Source organism: Haemorhous mexicanus, chromosome 10, assembly GCF_027477595.1.
Source record: "Haemorhous mexicanus isolate bHaeMex1 chromosome 10, bHaeMex1.pri, whole genome shotgun sequence".
In the NCBI taxonomy this organism is placed as follows: domain Eukaryota; kingdom Metazoa; phylum Chordata; class Aves; order Passeriformes; family Fringillidae; genus Haemorhous; species Haemorhous mexicanus.
In genome coordinates, this window is record NC_082350.1 from 2133985 (window position 1) to 2157601 (window position 23617).

General features: G+C 45.7%; 2 protein-coding genes across 8 annotated transcripts in view; both read left to right on the forward strand.

Moving 5' to 3' along the window:
- PIK3CB (phosphatidylinositol-4,5-bisphosphate 3-kinase catalytic subunit beta) overlaps positions 1-9273 on the forward strand; it is a 91648-nt gene extending 82375 nt beyond the window's left edge. For all 6 annotated transcript variants that reach the window (XM_059854915.1, XM_059854913.1, XM_059854911.1 and 3 more), the window contains 5 exons: positions 3612-3779; positions 4208-4331; positions 5401-5546; positions 7051-7183; positions 7644-9273. In XM_059854915.1, the coding sequence (XP_059710898.1) occupies positions 3612-3779; positions 4208-4331; positions 5401-5546; positions 7051-7183; positions 7644-7781 (709 nt within the window). In that variant the 3' untranslated portion in view covers positions 7782-9273. The remainder of the gene's footprint in view (positions 1-3611; positions 3780-4207; positions 4332-5400; positions 5547-7050; positions 7184-7643) is intronic.
- A 12327-nt stretch (positions 9274-21600) lies between these two features.
- The window catches only part of LOC132331499 (vesicle-associated membrane protein 2-like), a 57430-nt gene continuing 55413 nt past the window's right edge, over positions 21601-23617 (forward strand). Inside the window, exon 1 of one of the 2 annotated variants that reach the window (XM_059854917.1) lies at positions 21601-21823. In XM_059854917.1, coding sequence (XP_059710900.1) covers positions 21822-21823 — 2 coding nt within the window. In that variant the 5' untranslated portion in view covers positions 21601-21821. The remainder of the gene's footprint in view (positions 21824-23617) is intronic. The other variant, XM_059854918.1, reaches the window with a different exon arrangement.

Sequence of the window (23617 nt, forward strand, 5' to 3'; positions counted from 1 at the left end):
GCTTCAGCTGTGCCAGAAGTGTCAGAGCAGCTCTGGCTGCTGCTGCTCCCCATCAGTCGTGCTTTGTCACAGCTTCCATGAGGCATGGATCAAATGGCAGCCAGTGCACCACTGAGCAGGGGACAGGATCAGTTCCCTTCTAATTGCACTGCAGTCCACACTCAGTTCTCTAGCAGTGATTGAAAATGAAACCTAAGCTCAGTCTGTGTCTAAGGCAATCACAATATTCCCAGTGGGATTTCTCAGCTCTAGAGAGAAATGCCAAATATGTATTGATTTTGAGAGCCGAAGGAGGAGAAATGTTTGCTTGTTTGTTTAACTGCCAACTAATTTGTCTTGGGAGTGACAAACAGGTCAGGGGGTGTATCAGAGGGGACACTTGTGTGCAGGAGGATGGCACCATGTGCTCCTGTAAGTCCTTCATCCTGGGCTCTCCCTTCGTGTGCACAGCTGAGGAAAGCCTGGGGTGTAGGGGGGATCTGCTTCCCAGAACAGGACCAGCACCGACACAAGCACTGACACTAAGAGCACTCTGCCTTTGGTCAGTCTACCTCAAACATCATCCAAGTAGCAGAGAGAAATGAACAAGGCAAAAAGTATATTTTATAGTTAATCTCCACACCTTAATTTCTAAGACAAACTTGTACCTGAACACTGAGCAGGAAGTAGATGGCCCATTACAAATACATGTCACAGCAGAGGAGCACAACATCTGTCTTCCCAAGGATGCTGTGGGGTCTGTGGGGCTGCACCTCTCAGGAAAATCCTTGTGTCAGAAAGTGTTTGGGCTGCTTTAACTCTCTGTTATAGCATCAAAGTTGTGTTAGTGGAGGAGTGACTAAAGCAACAGCAATAGAAAATCATGAATTTGAGGAGTTTGATCTATGCCAAGTCACCTTTGCCGTGGTAAATTGTCATAAAAGTATTTAATACTTTATTACTTTTTTGACCAGATGCAGGACATTCTCCAAAACACTTTTTTTTTTCAGTGCCTGTCTATAGTAGGCTTTCATTTTTGTCTCCCTTACGTGTGTGAGATCTGAGGTTACATGGCTGTGTATGAGTGAAATCAGAGTTCACACACATACTGGAAAATGTATTTGTTACAACTCTTTAACATGTCATCATTTTTAAACTATTGGACCTGAAGTTACAGAGAATGTGTTGATAAATCGCCAGTATTTTGTGTGTGTTTGGAAGGGCACTGGTTTGGTGAATTAAACACTTGAAATAAAGAACAGTTTTAAATGAGTGAAGAGAATTTTCTGTCCTACCCAGGATTTCAGTACTGATCTGTCCATGGCTGTTGCTGGCTTTAAAAAGCAGGGAGCATATCCTGCTGACAGACGCTGAAGTCAGAAAGACCAGGATGAGATGGAAAGGGCCCAGAGGATTTGTCCCTAACTTGACTCCTGTCAAACTGTCTCTCTGACAAGGATGTTTTTTCCTGCAGTTGTAAGCACACAGCCCTCCAGGGGCTGCAGGCTTTCATCATTGCCTGCTTTTGAAGGGAAGTTGTTGGCCGTGTGCCCGGCTCAGCCCAAGCGGGGTGGGTTGCGGTGCCGTGGAAGGAGGCCAGGGTGCACTTTAACCTGGCCAGCCTTGGCTGCCATTTGTGCTCTGGTGATAAGGATGGGCAGAGCTTCCCTGTGCCCAGGGGCAATCCCAGCCACCCTCCTGCTCCTGGAGAGCCCTGCTCTGGGGACAGGGCTGGGACTGGGCAGGGCACAGAACAGAAACGGGAAGAACATTCCAAGCCTGCTCTTCAGCTGTTGTTTTGAAGTTGAGTCCTCTTGCAATACCATGCTGAATCTGGTTTTCAGTGCACTTCGTTGCCAGTAGGGAAGAATCCCAGTCTATATGGTTACTGCTTCTGATGCCTTCAGATTTCAGCTTTTATATTTTACAGATCCTGTGCTGCATCAGTGCATCACTCCAAACTCCATACAGAGTGTTAGTTACTGTCTGCACAGTTTGGTCAGACAACACAATCCCTCTGGGCCTGAAGCTCAAGGACACTTTACTGTCTCAGGCCCTGAAAGTACAAACAAAAGTGAATGGGGGGAGCAAACTGGGGATAAATGACTTCAGTACCTGAAGCTGTAATTGCAGAATTAACCCCTGGTTTGTGAATGGACCAAACTTATAATTGTCTGAAAAACTGGTGCCCATTGTCCAGCTTGGGTGTAGCCTCTGGGAGGCTGTGACTGCCCAAGGTGTGGTTGTTGAAGGCCTTCAATAAATACCCACTTTATTCTCTGAATCTTGTCTAGCCTCTGTTCTAGGTAGCCCCTCCAAGGCATCACTACTTGCACCACTTCAGTTGTGTTATCCCTTTTGTGGAGAACTGCTCAGTTCCCTGATAGCTATAAGCCAAAAAAGTTGTGTTTATTTTTTTAAGGAATTTTATTTCTTTTTCTTCCATGGCTTGGGATAATAGGCTGTGTCAGTTAAGAGATGTGGTTATGCTTTGTAGCTATTAAATTTAATATCTTATATTAAACTATATATATATAAATAGATGTAGTTTTATATATAAATACCAATGACAGCTTCACCAGCAGTGAAGCTTCATTCATATATATATATATATATATATATATATATATATATATATATATATGTATGTATGTATGTATGTCTGAAGGTAGTACACACGTCAGTTTTTACATCCTGCAGTTGTTTTATACAGCTCTGTAGGTCAGTGAGTGCTGGTCTATACCTTGTGCATGCAGTGTAGGTTTTTGTTGGTATTCATTCTCTTACCCATGGACCATGACCACAACTGAGATCATATTCTTGGCCTGAGCTGCCTGGCACAAGAGCAGACATCTCAATTTGTGATGCATTGCCTTTGAAAAGTTTGCTGTAAGTTTCCCTTGCAAATGCTAAGCTCCCATTTCATGGGGTGTGCCATTCTCTTTAGCATTTTAAGCATCTGCAGGGAGAAAATGTATTGGGAAAAGCTACACTTACCTATTTATACACATCTCTCCTTGATTGTCATTTTGAACTGTGTCTCACTGTGATGCAGTGACATGGTAGGAGGTATTTTCACTGGTCGCAGTGTGTGAATGCACAGGTGTGGTCTGAGATACCAAGCCAGTTAAGAGATGTATTCCTGTTTTCCATCGGGTTTCTATGCTTCAGTTTAGTGTGAGCTGGAAAACATTCTTTATGTTAATATTAAGAAGGATTTATTGCATTTTTCTTTGAAGTAGGAAGATGGTGAAAAAGGATAAAATCTTCTTTTGCATTTCCAGCAATAATTAATACTGGAGCAGGTCAGGGTCTGTCCGGACAGGAATTCACAAATGCAGGCACAGAGCTCCCTCTGTGGCTCATCCTGGGAAGTTACAAGAAACTGGGTTCCAGTAAAAAGGAAAAATTAGGCTTTTTAAAGTGTCTCTCTTCTTTGCATCTATATACAAAATGGGGAAAATGAACGTTTTAAATGTATTGCTGGTCTTTAACCTTTACAAGCAATTCCTGTATATTGCCCCTTGAGAGTTTACTGTTCTCATGAGCATTCAGCCATCTCCAAACACTGACTGCACTAAAGAGGCATTTTGCTGGTTTAGGTTCTGACATGATTCTGTGTTTCCTTGCAGGATATTGCCCTATGGCTGTTTAGCAACTGGGGATCACTCTGGCCTCATTGAGGCTGTTTCTAGCTCAGAAACCATTGCTGACATTCAGTTAAACAGCAGCAACGTTGCTGCAGCTGCTGCCTTCAACAAGGACGCGCTCTTGAACTGGCTGAAGGAATACAATTTAGGGTAATTTCTACACTTATTCTCTCAGCTATAGAATAAGCTACAAAATCCCTCTGAAATTTCTCTTTCAGTCTGGAGGAAGGTGTGGTTTCTTGCTAATTGTTTTTCTAGCATGTCAAATTCTGCCTGAGATTCATGGTACCCTTGGCCCTGGCATATGCAGCATTTTGACTGTGTGCTGTTGAGTAAGTTATATTAAATTTGGCAGCACAAACAAACCCAAGGAAACGACATGGGTCTCAAGCCTTGATGTTGCCTTCCATACTGCTCGTTCTCCACAGCTACCTTTACACTATTTTTTCTCAAGTAATTCTGGTTTTGCAGCATCCTAATTGACTTCTGGTTTAAACAAGCAAAAATCCTTTTTTGAGGCCAAAGCATGACATGAATTCCATCAGTGTGCACTAATACAATTTTTTCTGTGGTTACAGAGAGGACTTGGATCGAGCCATTGAAGAATTTACTCTGTCTTGTGCTGGCTACTGTGTAGCTACATATGTGCTGGGAATTGGTGACAGACACAGTGACAATATCATGGTCAGGAAAAATGGGCAGGTAAAAAAACCTTCTGTAGGCAGAATGCCTTTGGTGACCTTGGTATGCAAGAGTTCTCTTGAGAACTTGTAATTTCTTTGGTGCCATGCTGAAAGGAAAGGCACACATGGTTAGAACTGATGTCTGTGGTTCACTGAGGGCTGGAGAGAGCTTCCAGAAGAGGAAATGTAGTGGTGGGGGAAGGACAGAGCACAGCCTGGTCCATCAGCAATTCTGTATGGAGAGAGGCTGTTCTGCAGAGCTTTTACAGAACATCCAAGAGGCCTTATAGTGGTTCAGATTCATTGACTAAAAGTGGTCTTAGGGTATCTTGCAAAAGACCACGCTTAAAAATCCATGAACTGCATTTTGGAGCAATGTGGTTTCCCTGAAGTGAGTCTGTGCAGCTCAGCCCTGCAGAAATGCTCAGTGTGGAACCCAGCACCAGCACAATGCTGTGCACTCAGAACCTGGGGGAGCTCCTAGACATCTGCTTTCTTCATTGTTAGCTTGTAATGTAACTTGTCTGATTTAATTGAAATTATTCTTCCTGGGAAAACAGCAAGGGTTATAAAATTGAGAGCTTTACAGACATTTGCAGTATTCTTTTTAAGTTTGTACTTCCTGGAAGAAAGCTGGAATGCCCTTAACCTCAATTCTAATGTGGGGACCTGCCACAGGGTCCTTCAGATTAACTCAGCTCTGCTCCCTTTGCCTCTGTCCTTGTGTGGGAAGGCCTTGGATGTGATGATGTTGAGCCTGTGGGCTCATCCTTGGGCTCCTTTTTGTCTGATGCTGCCACCAAGCTGTCTCTCTGTGGCAGCAGCAGCTTAAACCTGAGAGAATCTTTTGCTGCAGTGGTCACTCAGAAGTGTATGGATGTTATTATGACTTTAAATCTTGAAGTGGTTTAGAACCAAATTCTCCCAAAGGTTGAAACCACAGGTTTTGGAGGGTCACATTAGGAGTTAACTGTTCTTGATACCTTCATCCTGTAGAGATATTAGAAAAGTGACACATTTTGCTTGAGAGATTATTTTTCACTTGTTTTGTTTGTTTGTTTGTGTTTGTTTGTTTGATTTTTTTTTAGCTCTTTCACATAGATTTTGGGCATATTCTTGGAAACTTCAAGTCCAAGTTTGGAATTAAAAGGGAACGGGTACCTTTCATACTCACCTATGATTTCATTCATGTTATTCAACAAGGAAAAACAGGGAACACTGAAAAATTTGGTCGGTGAGTGTTACTTTGATCTCTTTGTAATTGAGATAACTTCCAGCATACCAGAATTTACCTGGGGTTGGTTTGCTCATTTGCACTCGTGTGGAAGTGTGCCAACATGCATTTACAGGGCTATCTACTGCTCTCCCTGAGCTGGACTGTCCACAGATGACTTCAGGACCAGAAGCTGCAGCTCTGCAGTTGATCTCCCACAGCAGGAGGTGGCAAGTTCTGCTGGGCTCAGCTCTGCCTGCAGCAGCTCTGGGCTCCAGGCAGGGCTGCCAGACTGTTGTTCAAGCACTGCCCTTAGGAAGAGGCTCCCTCCTGCCCTTCCTGTCCATCAGGGCATGTTCATTGTGCTGCCCCATGCTGGCCCTGCTTGGGTGTTTGGCCATGAGGAGCCACGTGCTCGTGATCCACCAGCCCTGGAAGCTGGCTCAGTTTTGAGCACGGAAGGAATTAGAAATGACAGAGATTAGAGGGATTGCAATAGAGCTTTGGCTTTTCCACTGTAGCCCACCCTATAGGATCATCAGGGCTTTTCACCTTATGAATTCTCAGGGAGGTGGGACCATGACCTCTGGCACTTTTGTTCTTTTTGAAGAGCAGCTGGTGGTGTTTTGTATGAGGGCTCTGTCTTGGTTTGGATAAGACAGGTGCCTGCTAAAGAAGGCAGGAGCTTCCCCTGAAATGGAGAATGCAAACCCTCCCCACCCCTCCAAATTGCTATGAATTTTAAATTAAGGGGCTCTCAGGCAAAAAAAATACGGGAGCAGGAAATAACAGTTCTTTAATTGGGAAGGGGGGAAAAAACATAAAATGATAAAATAAAAACAATGCAGTATACTAAAATGACAGAGTCAGAACTCAACCTGACACCCTGTTGGTCAGGGTGCTGGCAGCAGTCCAGTTGGAAAAGTGGCTGCAGTCCTCCTGAGGTGTCAGGTGTGGTTCTGTTGGAGCAGGGGGTCCTGTAGAAAAAAGGGTGATTCTTCCTCCGCAGATCCGTGGAGGTAGAAGCAGCTGCTGTTCCTCTGGTGAATCCAGTGGAGAAGCTGTGCTGGTGTGTCAGAATCTCCTGATTATATCTGGATAGCAATGCTCGGCTCCTCCCTCTGGGCGGAGCATCTCACAATGGGATGTTACAGTTCTTATCGGCCATGCAGTGACATTCAATAGCCTCTTATCACGGGATGCCCCCTGCTGAGGGAGGAGTGATTGTGATCTCTCAGGGAGAGAGATAAGGGGAAATTGCCCACTTAACACCTAGACAACTGCCATACAGATTGTAATAGAATACATCCTGCCTTGCAATCCAGAACAGGCTCGCTGAGGAGACATGGGATGTGTCTGTGGGAAAAGGTTCTGCAGGCATCTCTGTCTCTCTGTGCTGTGTTGCACAGTCTGTGTTTGTCAGACAGGTCCCAGATTGCAGATGAGAGTTACCAGATAAACAGAGAGCAGTTGCAGCCATGTGCAGTGTGTGACTCCCCTGCTGTGCTCCCTGCCCTGTGCCCAGGTTCCGGCAGTACTGTGAGGAAGCCTACCTGATCCTGCGCAAGCATGGCAACCTATTTATTACCCTCTTTGCACTGATGCTGACTGCAGGCCTGCCAGAGCTCACCTCTGTCAAGGACATCCAGTATCTCAAGGTACAGTAAGAGCTACAGCTCAGCAGGACTCAGCATTTTTCCAGGATGTGATTTTTTGATACCAAGATTAATACATTTTCATTGTTTTTCATTTCTGTGAAGATTTCCACACAATCCTTGAAGTTTTCTTTTTCAGCTGTATAGGACAAGGTCTGTAGTCAGGCCTAGTGCTCAGAGGATCTGTGCTTCTTAAATGGAGTCATCTCAGGGGTATTTTTCATCTTGGCTCATGCACAAGCATAGACCTGGAAAGGTGAAAATTATTTGCTTCATTCTCTTTCAGTTTTATCTTTACCCAGGAAGAGTTAGTGTTTAAACCAATTGATGTATTGCTCAATCGGTGGTAAGCAGAAAGTGTCAAAGGAGAACAAAACACACTGTGGCTTGTGTTGAAAGGTGAAGGAGGCTTTCACTGTGCATTTTAAAATTCCTAACAGTCCTTGTTTCCCTGTTGCCTTAGGACTCTTTGGCCTTAGGGAAGAGTGAGGAAGAAGCACTAAAACAGTTCAAGCAAAAGTTTGATGAAGCTCTGCGGGAAAGTTGGACTACTAAAGTGAACTGGATGGCACACACTGTCAGAAAGGATTACAGGTCCTAGGAGATCCTGGCATTTGCACTAAGCTGACAAGTGTTTGTAAAGGGTTTCTGTGCTATGGACCAACAAAACTTCAGGAAGCGCTGGGACAGCCCTCTCAGGCACAGGCTGGTTCTTGGGGAGCCCCACACAGGGCCAGCAGTGGGACTGTGATCCGGATGGGTCCCTTCCAGCTCAGCACATTCTGTGATTCTGTGAAATGATCCAAACCAAGGAAGGAAACGACAGTGAGGACAAATGGACTGAAATAATTCCTGAGTCTTTTGCACTCTGCTTCTGAATGCTTGATTCCAAGACTGTCTCTACAGTTAGTGATCATCCTGGATAATCAGTTCCTGCTGACTTTGCACGCTGAGAGCTACTAGGCATTTTTAAAAATTCTTTGGTACTTCATGGAGGTGTAAATATTTGTTTTTATACGTTAGGGTAATGTGCTCTAACATATCCTTGGGAGGTTTGAAGACCTCTGGCAGAACTGTTCTTCATTTAAAGTTAGGACTTGAAGAGTAAATTTTTTTTTTTAATATCCTAATCTGGCTAAAAAATGAGCGTATTGTGTATATTTTTCATATGACCTCTGCCCTACTGGCACAGATGCATTAATTCTACTGTAAATAGCAACCATGGTGTCACTGTACTGCAGGGAGCTGCTTCGTGTCTGTGCTGCTGCTGAAGGAGAGCTGGGGCTGTGGAGGGTCGGGGAGACCTGACAGATGAGATGCAGCATCCAGATGTTCAGGGTTGCACAGCTTTGTTCCTCTGACTTAACACACAAAAGAAACCCTTCAGAATGAGGAAGGGTAGGCCAATTCCAAACGTGCCTGAGAATCCCTCGTTGGTTACAGTCTCCCACTCAGCCTCTGGGGCTTTGCTTTCAGCTCCCAGAGAGGCACAGTTTGGTTTGGTTCCAGCAAGAAGCTCTTTCCAACCTTACACTGAAAATCCTATCTCAGATCAGTCCTTCCCTGTGAAATGTACTGACCTATGTAAGGGATGTTCTCATTAAATATACAACACAAAGTGATTTTTAAAGCATACATACCAAAAACCCCAGCTGGTTGGAGAAGCGAGAGTTTATGGGGAAAGATCATTCCTCAGAACACCAATGCAGTCACTGATCTTCTCTCTCTATTTATTAAAAGCTTGCAGGAATGTTGCTTTACTGAGATATATATGTTGAAGATGGTTGCTGAAGAAACTGGATTTGTTTTAATTTATTTAGTGAGGTACCAGGCTTTTAGGTGCTTAAATGGAGAGCAAATTTGTTACGTGCAATAGGGAACTGCTGGTTAAAAGATGTAACAAACTGTTCCTGAACATCAGCAAGAGAGGTTTAACTACTGCCTGTTCTCCAAGGAACACTGGTAGCTCTTGATTCTTGTGGACATTTGAAAGAGAATTAAACAGATATATTTACTTTTTGACTAAACAGTTGTTCTGCATAGAAATGTTGGATGATGTATGAATTTAATTAAAGTAGGTTTTACTTTGTTGAGAGTGTTTTGTTTTTGTTGTTTTGGGGTTTCCGTGTTTATTTTAGAGGTAAAGAACTTACCTGGAGTCGGTTCTATGTAGGGCATTGATTCTCTTCTCCTCACCCTATGGGCTTATCTCTCTGAAAAGACTTCTAGAATATTCTAAAAGTAACAAGTGTTACGTGGGTTGGTTTTGTTGGGTTTAGGGCTATTTTTTTAACATACAGCATAGTAGTGTTTCAAGTGTGCCATGTCTCGTTTTTAATTATTATTATTTCTATAGCAGATAGCAAGAAAGTTAAAAAGAAACTTCATAGCAGGTGACAGCTCTGAAAAAAGTAATGGTATCTTCAGGTAATTCACAGCATATGACTCTGCATAAGGAGCCCTTCATGGACACGTTCTGTTTTTCTGTGGGACAGAGCACTTGGACATCTCTGGCCTTGCTGAGGGAGACATCAGCTTTTCCAGGACTGTGAGGTGAAGTTGGGGAGTGGCCCTTGGCTGCCTGGGGCTGGTGTGGACAGGCTCTGGCAGGAGAGAGCCTAATGGCATCTCCCTTTCCTTTATTTCCTTATCTCCAAGGGCAGATGGGTTCATGTGCCACCCCAGGCGTCCTATGGGACTCGGGCAGGTCCCAGGCTGTGCCTCAGGCTCCCCTCTGCTCCCCTCTGTGCCTCAGGCTCCCCTCTGCCCCTCTGCAGGTGAGAGCTCTGAGCTGCAGGTGCAGGAGCACCTTCCCTGCCTCCAGCACCACCGGGGTACTGCACTGAGTCCAGAGGGGATTGGGGATGTGACTCTAATGCAGGTCATAAAAGTACTTGAGATGGTGAGAAAATCCCATTGCCTCTGTTCCTTGAGGAATATTTAGAGGTGATTAGGAAATGCTGCTTCTGCTCAGTGTTGGTGTTGGTTATTAGCCCTTCAAAGGCTGTGTTGTGTTCGCTTGTCTTTCTCTATGTTTACTCTTGGCAGTTAATTAACAAGAATGGGAAAAGAAAGAGCCGAGTTAAATGGTCTGCTTTTGTGTTTGGCAGCAAAGACAATGAAGCGTTTTCCTGCTGTGAATTGATCTTCAAACAGCTGAGAAGAGATCCCATCCCACAGAAGTGCTTCCCAGGCTGACCTCTCAGGACTGAACCTGGCAGGAAGCAGCATTTACCAGGTCACCAAAGCTGATTTTGTGATACCTTCATGTTAAGTTTTGAGCAGAGTCCTGATTTGCTGAATTGTATTAGTAAAGAGATCAGCACTTTCCCTGGTTTTCATCATACTTACTACAGCCTGTGGCATACAGACTTTCATTCAGAAAACAAACAAAAAATAAATGAACTGCTTTGTGAAAAGTCAAAGGAGACTTTAACCTTGACACTGTTTGTCATCCAGGAGAAGACTGGATTTTGGCACATCAGTCCATTGATTGTTTCTGTACTTTCCTCACAATATCCAGCTCTAATACTAAATTGGTAAGTTAATTTGGGCTGATTTGGAACATACTATTTTAGACCAGTTTCTGAATTCCCAAGTCATCAAATTGGTAGATTATAATAACAGAATTTAAAGAGTTTGTGTTGAATCTTCAGTTCACATGGCCTCATGTTAATTGCCTTTCTTTGTATATGTCCACTGGAAAAATTACTTTTCCTTCTCAAGGCCTTCATTGTATCTGGCAGAGGGGGAAGCTGTCTGGGCTGCTTTAAAACCACAGCTGAAATTGGGTATATGCAGTGTGTAAAACATCTTTATTTGTTCTGGTTTATTACTGATTGCATGATTACTTGATGGATTTGCTTTCTACCTTGAATCTTTTATTTTGTGACACACGGTGACAACTGCTGCTTTTACACTCCTGCTTGTCCTGTCTTGGATTTCCAGGGAAGGAGCTCCCATGGATTTGCCCCTCAGCTGTGGAGCTGCTTCTTTTTCCTCTCATGCTTGTATTGGTTGTTTTGGCAGTGAGGTATTGGTTGTCAGGTCACTCACATTCCAGCAAATGCCTTGGACAGAGCCCATTCCCTGTATTTCATATAAAAGAGTCCAATATTCCTCTTGATTCTCCCAGAGCTATTGAAATCAGATAATTAAATAGTAGAGACTCTTAATAATTGGTATGTCAGGCTATATTGTAGCTTTATTCTGTAGGATGATTTCAAGCCTACATCTTTTAAATGTGTAATCAGTATTTCTATTATTATTCTTTCACAATATGGTGTATTAGTGTAATTATGTGTCTGAGCCAGCTTTAAAATCTAAGCCTGAAATCCTCTGCTAAGATGTAATAATTTTAAAAATTACTTGTCTGGCATGACACTCCAAGAGCTGAGGGAGCAGAGCTGTTCTGGTGCCCAAGTGTCAGTAGGTGCTGCCATGTGAGGGGTCAGTGCCCTGCTGCTGTTGGGCCTCCCTGTTTGCCCGGGCTTTGGGGATTTTGGAGACAAAAGGGGCTGGCTGTGGTGTGGCTGATCAAAGCCAGGCTAAACTCGGGGTGTGGTTCTATTGCCTGCCCTCAATGGACACTCATTGACCTGGGAGTGGTAGGAGCAAACACAGCACCAGGCAGAGCTCTGCAGCAGGTTTTGGTAGCCAGTGCAGGCAAGGAGCAGTCATTCCCCAGCTGCTGAGAAATCGAGGACAAAACTGTTGGTGCTGCCTCAGTGCATCACAAAAATGTTGCAGTTACTCTCCCCAAGCATGACTCCATGCCTGATGGAGGAGAGGGAGGTGCTCCTGCCAGGAGCATTGCTCACCCTGGTGTTGGCAGCTGTCCTTCAGCCAGCACAGCACAGCAGCATCCACGGGGACAGGAGAGAGCTGTGCTCAGTGAGCTCTGTTTGCACACTGCTGCTGCTGCTCAGGTGCCTTTCCAGCCTCATGACCCACAGCAGGAGCTGCTTGTGTCCTTCAGCAAGCCACACAGGAAATCCTACCAGGCAGATGCTGAGAGAACTTCCCTTGTTCTGCCCCCTCTGGAACACTTGGATAAAGGCTCTGTTGGGACCTATTTGAACAGATTTCACTGTATGGCACTGAAGGATTTAACATAATGCTATTGTGATGAGCTCGTCCTTCATCCTTTCAGTCTGTCCCCTTGCTCTTCCTCAAGTGATTGTCTGGAAAAGTCTCCTCTGGATTGCTTGATGATGAGGAATGGGGTTAAATTTCTATTTCTTAAAGTAATGGTATGGCTTACTCTTGGGAGAGCTGTAAAGGGTCCCAGTTTAGGAACAGCAGTCCCAGAGGAATGTGAAAGCTTAATTCTGGTTTGCCAGCCCTGGTTGGCTTTTGAAAATGAACAGCAGTGACAATCAAGCACCATGGAAATGTGGTTTTGGTGGGATTAAGGCCCTTGTAGCACAAGTGTGTTCATAAGATCTCATTTCTGGCTTTAGAAGTCTGCATTTGGGCAGGAAATCTGAGCAATGTGCAGAACCAGGGAAGTCTGGGCAGAAAGGAGGAACCTGGCAGCTTTCTCCTGCATGAAATTCCTAATGGACTTTGCCCTGGGAGCTTTCAGCAGTTCAGTCTGGTTTCTGAAATGATCTCTGTACCTCTTGCATGAGGAGCACTGAGTGTCAGACATTCCTCAAAGGGAGCTGAGCACTGTTGTTCAAGATACTCTGGAGCACAGAATGTTGTAAATGTGGCTCTGAACTCGTCCTGCTGAAACCCTTTTCCTGGGGGGCTGGAAACAAAACATGAGAATAGATGTCATAGCCCAGTCCAAGTATTCCCTGGGGACAGGAAAAAATCTGGATTCCAGTCACCTTAGCAGACATTCATTCGAACAAAAATGGAACAGCTCCAAAGGAGGAGTGGGAAGGACAGAAAGTCCTTTTCCCTATGGACTTTTTACTTTGGAATTTAGGAAAAGGAGAGATTAAACGAATTTCCAAACATCCCAGCCTATGTTCTTCTGCTTGGCTAAATAAAAGAACCCTTAATATTATTGGCTGTGGGAGACTTAGTCTGTTTAGCCTGTTTCCTACCAAAGAGCAAGGAATTAATCCTGCACAGAGATGTGTGCCCCTTGGCACGGGAGGAAAAGGTGCCTGCTGCTAGACTTGGGACCGTTTGTTTCCGAGGCTACTTCCACCCCTCACTCACCTCTGCTTGGGAGTTCCACAGTGGTTAAGGCCTTTGTACACCTGGAGCTTAATGCCACCCACCCCTGCCCCAGAGCCTTGGCCTGCTGTCTGGAGATGTACTGCACTCTGTGAAGAACTGCTTAAAAATACAGGTCAGGCTTTAAGAGCTCAAGGAAGGCTTAAATACTTTGTGAGTTGTGATTGTTGTTGCTCCTTTTAAGGCAAGGTGCAGGATCACAAGTGAGATATCAAAAACCTGTGAAAGTTTTGAAATTCTAGGAGGGAATTGGGATGTGAGCTGCAATCCTTGTGGCCAGGACAGCTTTTAGAAGACCCTTTCCCCCATAAAGTTGCTTCTCAGAGGTAGTTAATTTAGAAATAAAACGTTTAATATTCCAGACCACAACACTGAAGCAAACAAAGGCATTGCAAGTGGCTCTGTATGTGATCATCACGCTAGCGTTTGCAGCTCAATGGGATCATCTTTGTTTCCTTGAGAGGAGAATGAAGGCTCTGGAGAACATTTCTGAAACAATTCCTTGTCCTTAACAGCTGAGAAATGTTTAAGCTACAGCTCTGTTACAGGGCTTGTGTTGGTTAAATGAGCGATGCGAACAGACCGAAGTGCGGGACGGCTGCGGCCGGGATCCGTCATCCCGATGGATCCAGCTTTGGGTTTGGGATGCGCTCAGGGCCCCCAGAGCTTCCCTGCCGGGATCCGTCATCCCGATGGATCCGGCTTTGGGTTTGGGATGCGCTCAGGGCCCCCAGAGCTTCCCTGCCGGGATCCGTCATCCCGATGGATCCAGCTTTGGGTTTGGGATGCGCTCAGAGCCCCCAGCGCCTCCGTCCCGGGCAGAGCGCTCAGCAGGGCAGGGCTGCGCTGTCGTAGTGGTCCAGCAGGCTGTGGGCGATGAAGGCGCGCTGCGAGTGCAGGGTCCCGCAGGGCCGGCAGAGCAGGATCTCGCAGCTCGGGCACATCCTCCCGGAGCGCCGCGGGGCCCCAGGCTGCGGCAGCGAGCACGGCTCCTCCTGCCGCCGGCAGCCTCTCCTGTGGCAGCACCTCCGCTTGTCCTCTGCCGGCGGGCTCCTTCCCTGCGGGCTGCAACCGGCACACACAGAGGTGACAAACTCAGCCCGTGCCCTCCCGGGTGGATTCGGGCAGCAGAAGGATTAGTGAGTTCCTAAATCGTGAGATTTATCAACCCTTCCAGAGGCTGTACCTGTGACACCCTACGAGTGGGTGCCGTGTGTAGCCACCTGGAAAAACAGGGATGGACAGCAAAAAGGAGAGTCTGGCTCGGGGCTGTGGTGGCAGTGACAAGCCGTTAGTTTTAGAGCACAGAATAGAATTACTGAATGATTTTCATCATTTAAACAAAACCATAAAAGAGTGGCATCAGCTACAGGTAGGAGCTGATGCTTACCTGTACTCCTAATGGGGTAGGAGTTTCAACGTGCATGATTGTGGCATGAGCCTCGTGTGTCTGCATGAAGACAAACTGCAGAGAGCTCTGTGTGTGACCCCGTGCTGCCCTACACCATCACAAAGGTTCTTGTCCCACTCGTGTGCACCAGCAATGCACAGCAATGCTGGCCAGTAAAGCCAGCACTGGCCAGTATTGCACTGGCCTTGGCCAGAGATGGAAGAGCTGAAAGGAAAACTCTCCTGATTAAATTATACTCCCTTCTGTTCTACCTACACAATCCCTGACAGAGCTCATGAATCAGTGCTGACTGCAGGGATGATCTGGTTTGGCTGCACCGCTGTGAAAGCTCTGTAAGCCCTGATGGCTCGAGTGCATTTAAAACCCACTGCCATGCAGTGTGTCTGTAGGAATAGACCCAGTGAAGCCTGAAGGCTGACTCCCTCTCCATTAGCATGGGAGTACCATGGGAGGTTACTAGATTACTGTTCAATTTTTAATTTTTTTTTCTTTTAGCTCAAACTGGGGAAAATCCATATTTATCACTTACAAATAAGGATGAATGTTCAGAAAACAGGCTTTTACTGTTTCAGTTGTATTTGTCTGCCTCCTGAATGCACTCTTCAGTGAAATTATGAATAAGAGACAACATTTCACAGCAGTAATTCACTTCTTGGATGTTTGACTATGTTTCTAGTCCAGTTCCTCAGCAGTGCAGCAAGAAAAATCCCAAAACCAAGCCCTTGGTATTAATTGTGCTGCAATTAGATCAGAGGGAAAAATCTGGCTCTCAGTTTCATTTCTTGCTAGTGTATTTTAATCTTCTGTGGAGCCTGCAACCAGCTGCTGTGGCTATCAAGGCTAATGCAGTTAGCTGAGTAATTGTGGAGACTTGCGTGCACTTCCTGCTAAGACTGTAATTTCATGGTAATTACCAAAGACAGACTCCTTTTAGGAGATCTGTAGGGAAAACAGCTCTGGGATGACAAAAGACCCTTTTTGGAAACTCCTCCTTGATCTTAGCATACACTCAGTATACTTCATATTAAGGAAGAATAATACCAGGGAGAAAGACCCCAGAAAAGAATTTCAAATTCCATAAGAATGATTATGATAACTCAAAACTAATACATTCACAAAGCAGTAAGCTCTAAGTAATTTTTGCCTTTGCTTACTTTGGTTTAAAAAAATGAATTGTTATTATTTGTTTGTCTTTTTATTTTGTTTATCTTTTTTTCCTTCTAACTGGAAAGAGTAAGCATAAAGACACTATTGCAGGAACACAGGCATTAATTATGAATTTTCAGAAATTTAGTATCATTAACTTTGTTGAACAGTGATTTTTGCTGCTGCCCATGCATTGACATTTTCCATTGCACCCCAGAGTTACAGTTCTGGTGCAACAAATAATTTTTTTTTTTTTTTTTAAGTTACTGCTGGAACCAGTGGGGTTGTCCTAGTGGCAGTGCTGGTGTGCCTACCTGGAGAAACAGAGATGCTGCTCCTGCTAATCTCTTGCTGGAGGCACAGGGAAATGGATATTAGATAAACACACAGACACACAAGACTTGGAGAAGTTAATTTCATCTCTAGTGCTGCCAGAGACTTAATAGTTTTTAGCTCAAGTTGTTTAATTAGCATCTGTTTCCTTGTTTGTGAAACAGTTAATCCAGTGGAGGTGACAAGGTGCCTGTGGCTCTTCCAAAGCTGCTCTGGAAATACTCACAAAATTTCTTGTTTGAAAATGTATGCAAAATATAATCTTGGATGTACTTACAATTTATTTTTGGGAGACCCAGAGAAAAGGCTCAGTCGAGAAAATCTCTTCTTGAAGAGCCGCTCTTGCTTTTTTCGGCCGTACTTCCCCTCTCCCGGGCTTTCTTCTGTCAATTCCTTCTTTCCTTTGTGCCAGCTCATTTTATCTGTCATACCAGCAGCACCTGCTTAGCTGGAAGCAGAAGTCTGAGCCCGAAAACCTCTGCTTTGCTGGGTTGTACCTGGTGAAGTCTGGATCTGCTGCTCTGCAGACCTGAGAGGGTCCCAGGCACGCAGGAGCTCAGTGGAGATCACTGAGCAGCTGCTTTCCATCAGATGAAGCAAATACCTGCTCTGAAGAATCCTGCAGGCACAAAGTGACTCTGGATAGTCTTGCTGTATTCCAGATAATTATGGAAAGTAGGCTTGGACATTAAATAGAATGAATATTTTCCTCTGCATGCTCTCTCATGACTGAGGAGTTCCTCACACCAAGAGTAGAGGCGGGTCGTTGCACACAAGCGAAGAGCAGGAGCCAGGGAAACAGCTCTGTGCAGGGACCAGAAGCAGTGAAACAAATGTGAGATGGAACAAACGCTGCTAGGCAAAAAACAGGCCCCTGAAAAGATGAAGAACCAACTGGGGATTTTAGTTAAGGCTTGGAAATTGTTTCCTTTTTCTTTTGATAAAGCAGTTGATTAGCCCGCATTTCCGCGTTGCAATGCTTTGTCTCCAAGAATTATCCCTTTGGCCTCTCTGATCGAATTAGTGCCTCTGCTCCACATTTCATATTTGGTAATTGCATTAACTTTTGGTTGCTTGACTTGGAGGGTCATGCTCCCCCCCTCCTCTGTCTGTTGTCTCGTTCCTGCCTGCTACAAATATTTCCCACAAATCTTCTAAATCAAACCACACAAAGCTCGTAGGCTTAAAAACAAAACTGGCAACCATTTTTAACTTTTCTTCTTTTAATCTTCTCCTCCTCCCTCCTCAGCCCCTCACAGACTTTTAAGCAGAGTTCCCTGTACCCACTTTTTACCACAGGGACGCACACAGGCAGGAGGGACTGGGCCTCGCTGTGCAAATGCTTGGCAGGATCCCAGCTGCAAAGTTTTCAAAATTATCCATTAATACACATTAACAAGGAACTGTAAATCCCTTGAAGGAGCTCAGAGCATCACACCTTGCTACTCAGGCTTGATAATGAGCCACCCAGGGTTTCAACAGAACCCAGGTAAGCTGGACCTAGATCTCTCATAGAAATGGCAGAAAGGACAATTTATGAGAGAAATTGCAGATGCTTCACTGACCTGTAAAAGGAAATTATCACTAAAGCATTAATGTGCTGTGAAGGAATGAATAGAAGTTGTGAGTGAAAGAAAATTACGCACTCCACAAATACAGACTTGAGGTTTTAATTTGTGACAAAATAATCTGCAAATGCAAGACCAATGCAAGACCCATTTTAGGCAAGCAGTGGTGCTGAGGTGAGGTTCTGCAGAACACAGCACCTGTGGCTAATAAAGGCAGCAACTGGGCAGGCACCATCTGCCTCACTTCTGAGAGGTGAGCTGCAAAGGCTGGGCCATTCACTGCCAATTCCACTTTTCTAAAAAGTCAAGAGAAGAAAACAAGCCATTTAAACTGAACATGTAGAACTTGGTGACAAATGAAGATACTTCGAACAGGTATTTTCTTAATCCTTTCAGACAATAGTTTCTGAAAAATTGTACTTTGCACATGTAGTGTTTCATTTGTCTTTAAAAGATGAATTTGTCTGGCTATGCTGAGTTTCCAGTGTCATAAATTCTGATGATTTAGGGGGAATTCCTCCTATATTTTGTTCAAGTGCATTGCCAGATCAGAAGATGTGAAAATGCAGCATTTCAATAATTGATTTATTTGCCTTGCTTTTCTTCTCTGCTTAAATCTTGTGAAACTTAATTACCATTGCTTTCTATAAACCATTTAACTGCTCTCACCTTTCTTGTTTGGCACTAATGGTGTTTTGTTTTGTGAGCCAAGGTAACCAGTACTAGTGTTACTGTGGCTGGCCCTGAGATTTACTCTATTGTATGGGTACTCCATAAACCTATGGACTACATGATGACTCTTCTGAGTGGGGATCCCACTTGCAGATCTAGGAGAAAATACATTTCCCTCAGGTGAAGATCATGTAACAGCAGCATAGAACACTTTCAGGAGCCTCAGCCTTCTATCTCCAGGTTGTCCCTAGGTAGTAAGAAGCAAGCTCTAGCACCTGCAGGACTCCAGATGCAGAACTGATTTCCACTGATGATAGCTGTTGGTGGCTTTCATTCTGGAACATCCTCAGCCATGTGTTGGTTGCTCTGAAACTGCCCTTGTAGACAAAATTATGCTTCAGGACAAAATACAAATTTTGTAACAGTTTGCAAAGCAGACTGATTGTTTTCCATGCCCAAGAGGGGCAGGCTGAAGATGTAGGAAGTTATTTTCCAAAAGTGGACCATTTCCATAGCCATCCCTCCAGCTGCCCCAGCCCTGATCCTGCTGTTGTTATCATACCAAACAGAGTAAGAGGAAAATCTTTGTGGCAGTGCAGACAGACAGAGCAAAAGATGCCAGACAGGAAAGGAGGTCTGGAGAGAGAGGAAAGTATCTGAATAGCAACTGGGGGACAATTTCTAATGCAGTTCAGTGGCTTCAATGAAATTTAAGCTGTTTGAACTCATTCTGGTTGTATTAGTTTTGCCACCACAGGGTGTCTCTGCATCTCTTCCAACACCAGAGGCTTTGGTGGCCTTTAATGGCAGTCTGCAAGCTCCAGGGAACGTGGGGCTAAAGGAAATGTCCCCCAGGTCAGCTGTGGATTTCCCTCAGGATCATGAGCCTTCTTGGGTTGGAATGGTGATGCCTTCATTAGCTGGTAGGAAATTCTATTTTTAGCAGCTACAGTGCAATGATGTTGTTTAATTGGGTTTAGAGAACTCTCTGGTACTGCTCTGGAGGAAGCCATGGCCAGATGATGTGGGGCACTGGTAGCTTCAGCTGATTCTGCACTGCGCTCACAAGGTCTGAGGTGTTTTCCCTCTAGTGGAACATTTCTGCTAATTTCTGATTTCTAATTTTCCTGACTGCCATTTCACCTTTATGCTTGTATGGACATTTTCTGTTCCCCTTCTATCAGGATAAAGCTGCCATGGGGTCAGCACAAACACTGTACCATTTGCTCTGGATAATTTGTATAATAAAACATTTCAATAGGTTGGGTTTGGAGTCTTCCCGGTTTTTGGTTCAAGGTTTTTGGGGTTTTTTTTGGAGACTTGTGAGCTTTGGTCTAGCACCAGCACTTGTTCCACCCTGCATGTAATAATGACTGGAAGTGAGACCACAGGAAGGGCAGAAAGGTCTGGTAGAAAGTCCCTCTGTCCCAGAAGCTCCTGGCCTCACGAGCCAGGCATGACTTGTCACTTTCTCAATATTGAGGTGTGGCTTGGGTTTGAAGATGAAGCTGAGAATGTCCCTGGTAGCAGGAGGTGCCTGTGTTTGCTGCCAGCCTGAGTGTGGCTGCTGCTGTGGCATCACACAAATAACCCTATACATGTATCATATAAACAATCATATATATAATGTATGCTTCAAATGGATCTTTGTCTAGGATATCTGAAAAGTAAACTCTCCTTGGGAGGGAAGTTATGGAGGAATTCCAGATGAGGAGTGCTGAGGTAAGTGATCTGTGGGTGGATGAAGCTTCAAGGTAGTTGGGAACCTCCTGATTGTCATCAGGGTGTGCCAAGTGGTTGAAACTCCATCTTTACATAGAGAAATACAGTATGAAGTGGTCCCTACTTCCATCAGGAAAAGCTTCTATGGCCAGGCTCTCATGAGTGGGATATGTGAGCAAAACACCTAAGGCTCGAAGTGCTGCCCAAAGTGACATTTATTCATTCATGCAGACAATTGGCTCCAGCACAAGAGACAGAATGCAGTGGCAGGAGGTGTGAGGAGTCTCTAGTGCAGTGAGCAAGCTCTCAGACAGCAGAGGAGAAGGGAGAGGGGTTCCTGTGACTGTCACTCTGAGAGTTCCATAGTTCCCCAAGGAGCTGGATCCCCTCAGAGCTGACAGCCCATGGCTTACATATGAGTCAGGCTGTGGTAACACCTGAGCCTGGATTTGGGCAATAGCTGGGTGTCCTGATGGCTGGGCTGTGGGTGATGTCACATTCTCTGGCTACATTCTGCATGAAAATACTCAGCTGGTCAGTAACAAGCTGAAAAATGGGGATTGATGCCTTGCTCACCCCCAGTAGCTGTGGTGCCTTTGCCTATTGAGGAACAATTCACCTTTTCTTAGATTTCCACATCAGAAAACATAGATTTGATCTGATGACACTGCTGCACTTTGTTCCCAACAGGCACCCCAAAATTTGAGGTCCAGATACTTAGCAAAGCCACTTGCCTTACCCAAATACCTGGTTTGAATGGCCAGTGCCACTGCCACCCACGGAAAATTAGTGAAGGCAGCGACAGGTGGAGCATATTTTTACAAGGGAACAAGGTATGGTTGGGGCAGCAGTGTTAAATGCCCCTTCTTGAAAAATCATGCTGACTTTCTTATTCCTTCACCTCTGTTAAGAGCATGTGAAGGCCTTGGTTTGGATGCAGAGGAACATGTGCTGTTTCAGAGTTTCACTTCTGCTCAGGGGAATGGGCATGCCAGGGAGGTGCTGATGTTCATGGAGGGTGTGAGGTGACGTCTAAGCCAGGAGCACGGGCTGCACTTCCTCTGACACACAACCTTTCCAACCTTTCCAGAATCAGTGCCTGATCTAGTAGCTTCACCGTCTCTGGATTTGCTCTGTGGGTTTTCATCCACAAGTGGATGAAACGACACGCACGACAGCGTGGGATCGAACGGCAGCACCTTCCGTCATTCTTCTCCTTTTCAAGGATGTTTCTTTCTAGCGAGGAGAGGCAGAAAGAAGGGGCTTAGACAAACACCCGGCGGTTTCCACCTGTCCCCCAGGCTGCCGGCCGCAGCGAGCCCACCCCGCTGCCACACCCGGCGCTGCGGGCCGGGCCGGGGCTGCCCCCGCTGCCGGCGCCGGGACCGCCGCCGCGGGCAGGAGGGTGTGGAGGGGCACTCCGAGCCTCGCCCCGCTCCCAGCCTGTGATGCGAGGCGCAGGCATGCTCAGTAGCCGGTGCCTACCCCTCCTCTCCCGACAACAGAGCCTGCAACAGTAGGAGCCGGCTGGCAGCAGGCGCGGAGCCGAAAGCCATCTTTGCCGGAGAGGGAGCCAGCGCAGCCCCCGCTCGCCATGTGAGTACCGCGGGGAGAGCCGGGCACCCGGCCGGCCCTCCCGCACCGCCCCGGGGCCACCGCTGCTGCCGGGGCTGGGCACGGACACGGGCCGGGGGTGGGCAAGGACCGGGGCTGGGCACGGACACGGGCCGGGGGTGGACGAGGACCGGGGATGGACACGGACACGGGCCGGGGGTGGACGAGGACCGGGGATGGACACGGGGCAAGGATGGACAAAGACACGGCCAGGGATGGACACGGCCGGGGATGGAGGCGGCTGCCAGGGCGGGGGCTCGGCAGGTGCCGCGCTCGGAGCTGCGGCAGCACCGCCCGTCGGACCCGCTGCTGCTGCTGCTGCTCTGCTGCTGCTGCTGCTGCTGCTGCTGCTGCTGCTGCTGCTGCTGCTGCTGCTGCTGCTGCTGCTGCTGCTGCTGCTGCTGCACCTGAGCGCACGGATGGGCTCTCTCCGTGTTTACCCAGCAGCCCGGGGGTCACTGACACGTTTCTAGTCGGATTCATGCTGAAAAGGGAAGGCTGGGCCAAGATCTTCAACAGGTTCGAGTCAGGGTGGTTCAATAGCCTGAGTCACCCGGCGCTGCTGCTCCCCGGCACACGGGTCCTGTTTGTTTTCCGCGTTTAATGAAATGTCCTCTCGCAGACGGGAGCTGTCTGATCAGTCCAGCCTCACCTTCTCCAGTGCCAATGGCTTCCTGTCAGCAGTGCTTGATAGTAATCTCTTCCTTCTTGTTCCCATCTCTCCAAATACCTGTTCCAAGTTTTTACATGGAGCATTAATGGAAGTGTTAGCGTTCTCTGCTAGGCGGCGATGAAAAACGCCCAAAGTCCATTCTGAGATCAGAAATGTACTGAGCTAAATTGGAATTGATCAGACCCCTCTTCATTCACAAAAGGATTCAGGCAGCTGAATGCATTATTTTACTATTGCCTCAATTCATTGCTTATTCCCAGTGACCCTTAAGGGAGATCCCAGGGAGATGTCTCAAACAAACAGTCATTTGTGCTAGTACTGGGTGATCCTGTAAGGACTGGAGCTTGGTTGATTCAGAGAACATGAGGAGTGCACACTGTCTTGGAGATCTGTGATTAAATTGCTTTAAAAATATTTCCAATAACCAACTGTTCTTCAGGAGGCATTTTCAAAATAGAGTCTGCAATCACATATTCTGAAATGTTAGCTTTTGTCTGGAATGCTGTTTCCTATATAATATCTCAGACAGAAGCTTTTGTTCATGCTGTCCAAAATATTTCTAAAGCAAGGAACTCCTTGGAATTCAAAAAAGACACTTTCTAATAGAAGATTCCTTATGCAAATACCAAAGCCAGTCAGTTAGAGCCAGTTCATTGTAGGCTTCTGTTGCCTGGCTGTGTTTATGTTGAGCCAGATGATGACATCAAACACTTTTATTTGTACATGAGCTGTTCTTCAATGATTAATAGATGAGTTTGCTGCTGCAGTTTTGTACAATCTGAGCTGTTCTGATGCTAAGCAATAATCAGATGATGTTTAACATAACCTGTGTGTGTTTCAGTTTTGGTGTATATAGGCTTTCAGGAGAGTATTTGTAAATTAAGTAGAAAGGGTGGTCCTGATATAACTTGGTCATACTTCTTCTGACAAAAACTAGAGGAAAAGGGGAAAGCAGGTTTTGTCTAATTTAGCCAAATGGACTTTCAGTTTGATAATTGAAAGAAAACCAAGACAAACAAGCACCTTGTCATTGACAGTGTCAGTTGGTTTCTGTTTCACTGCCAGATGTTGTATTGAAACCTTTCCTTTGAACATCTCCATGG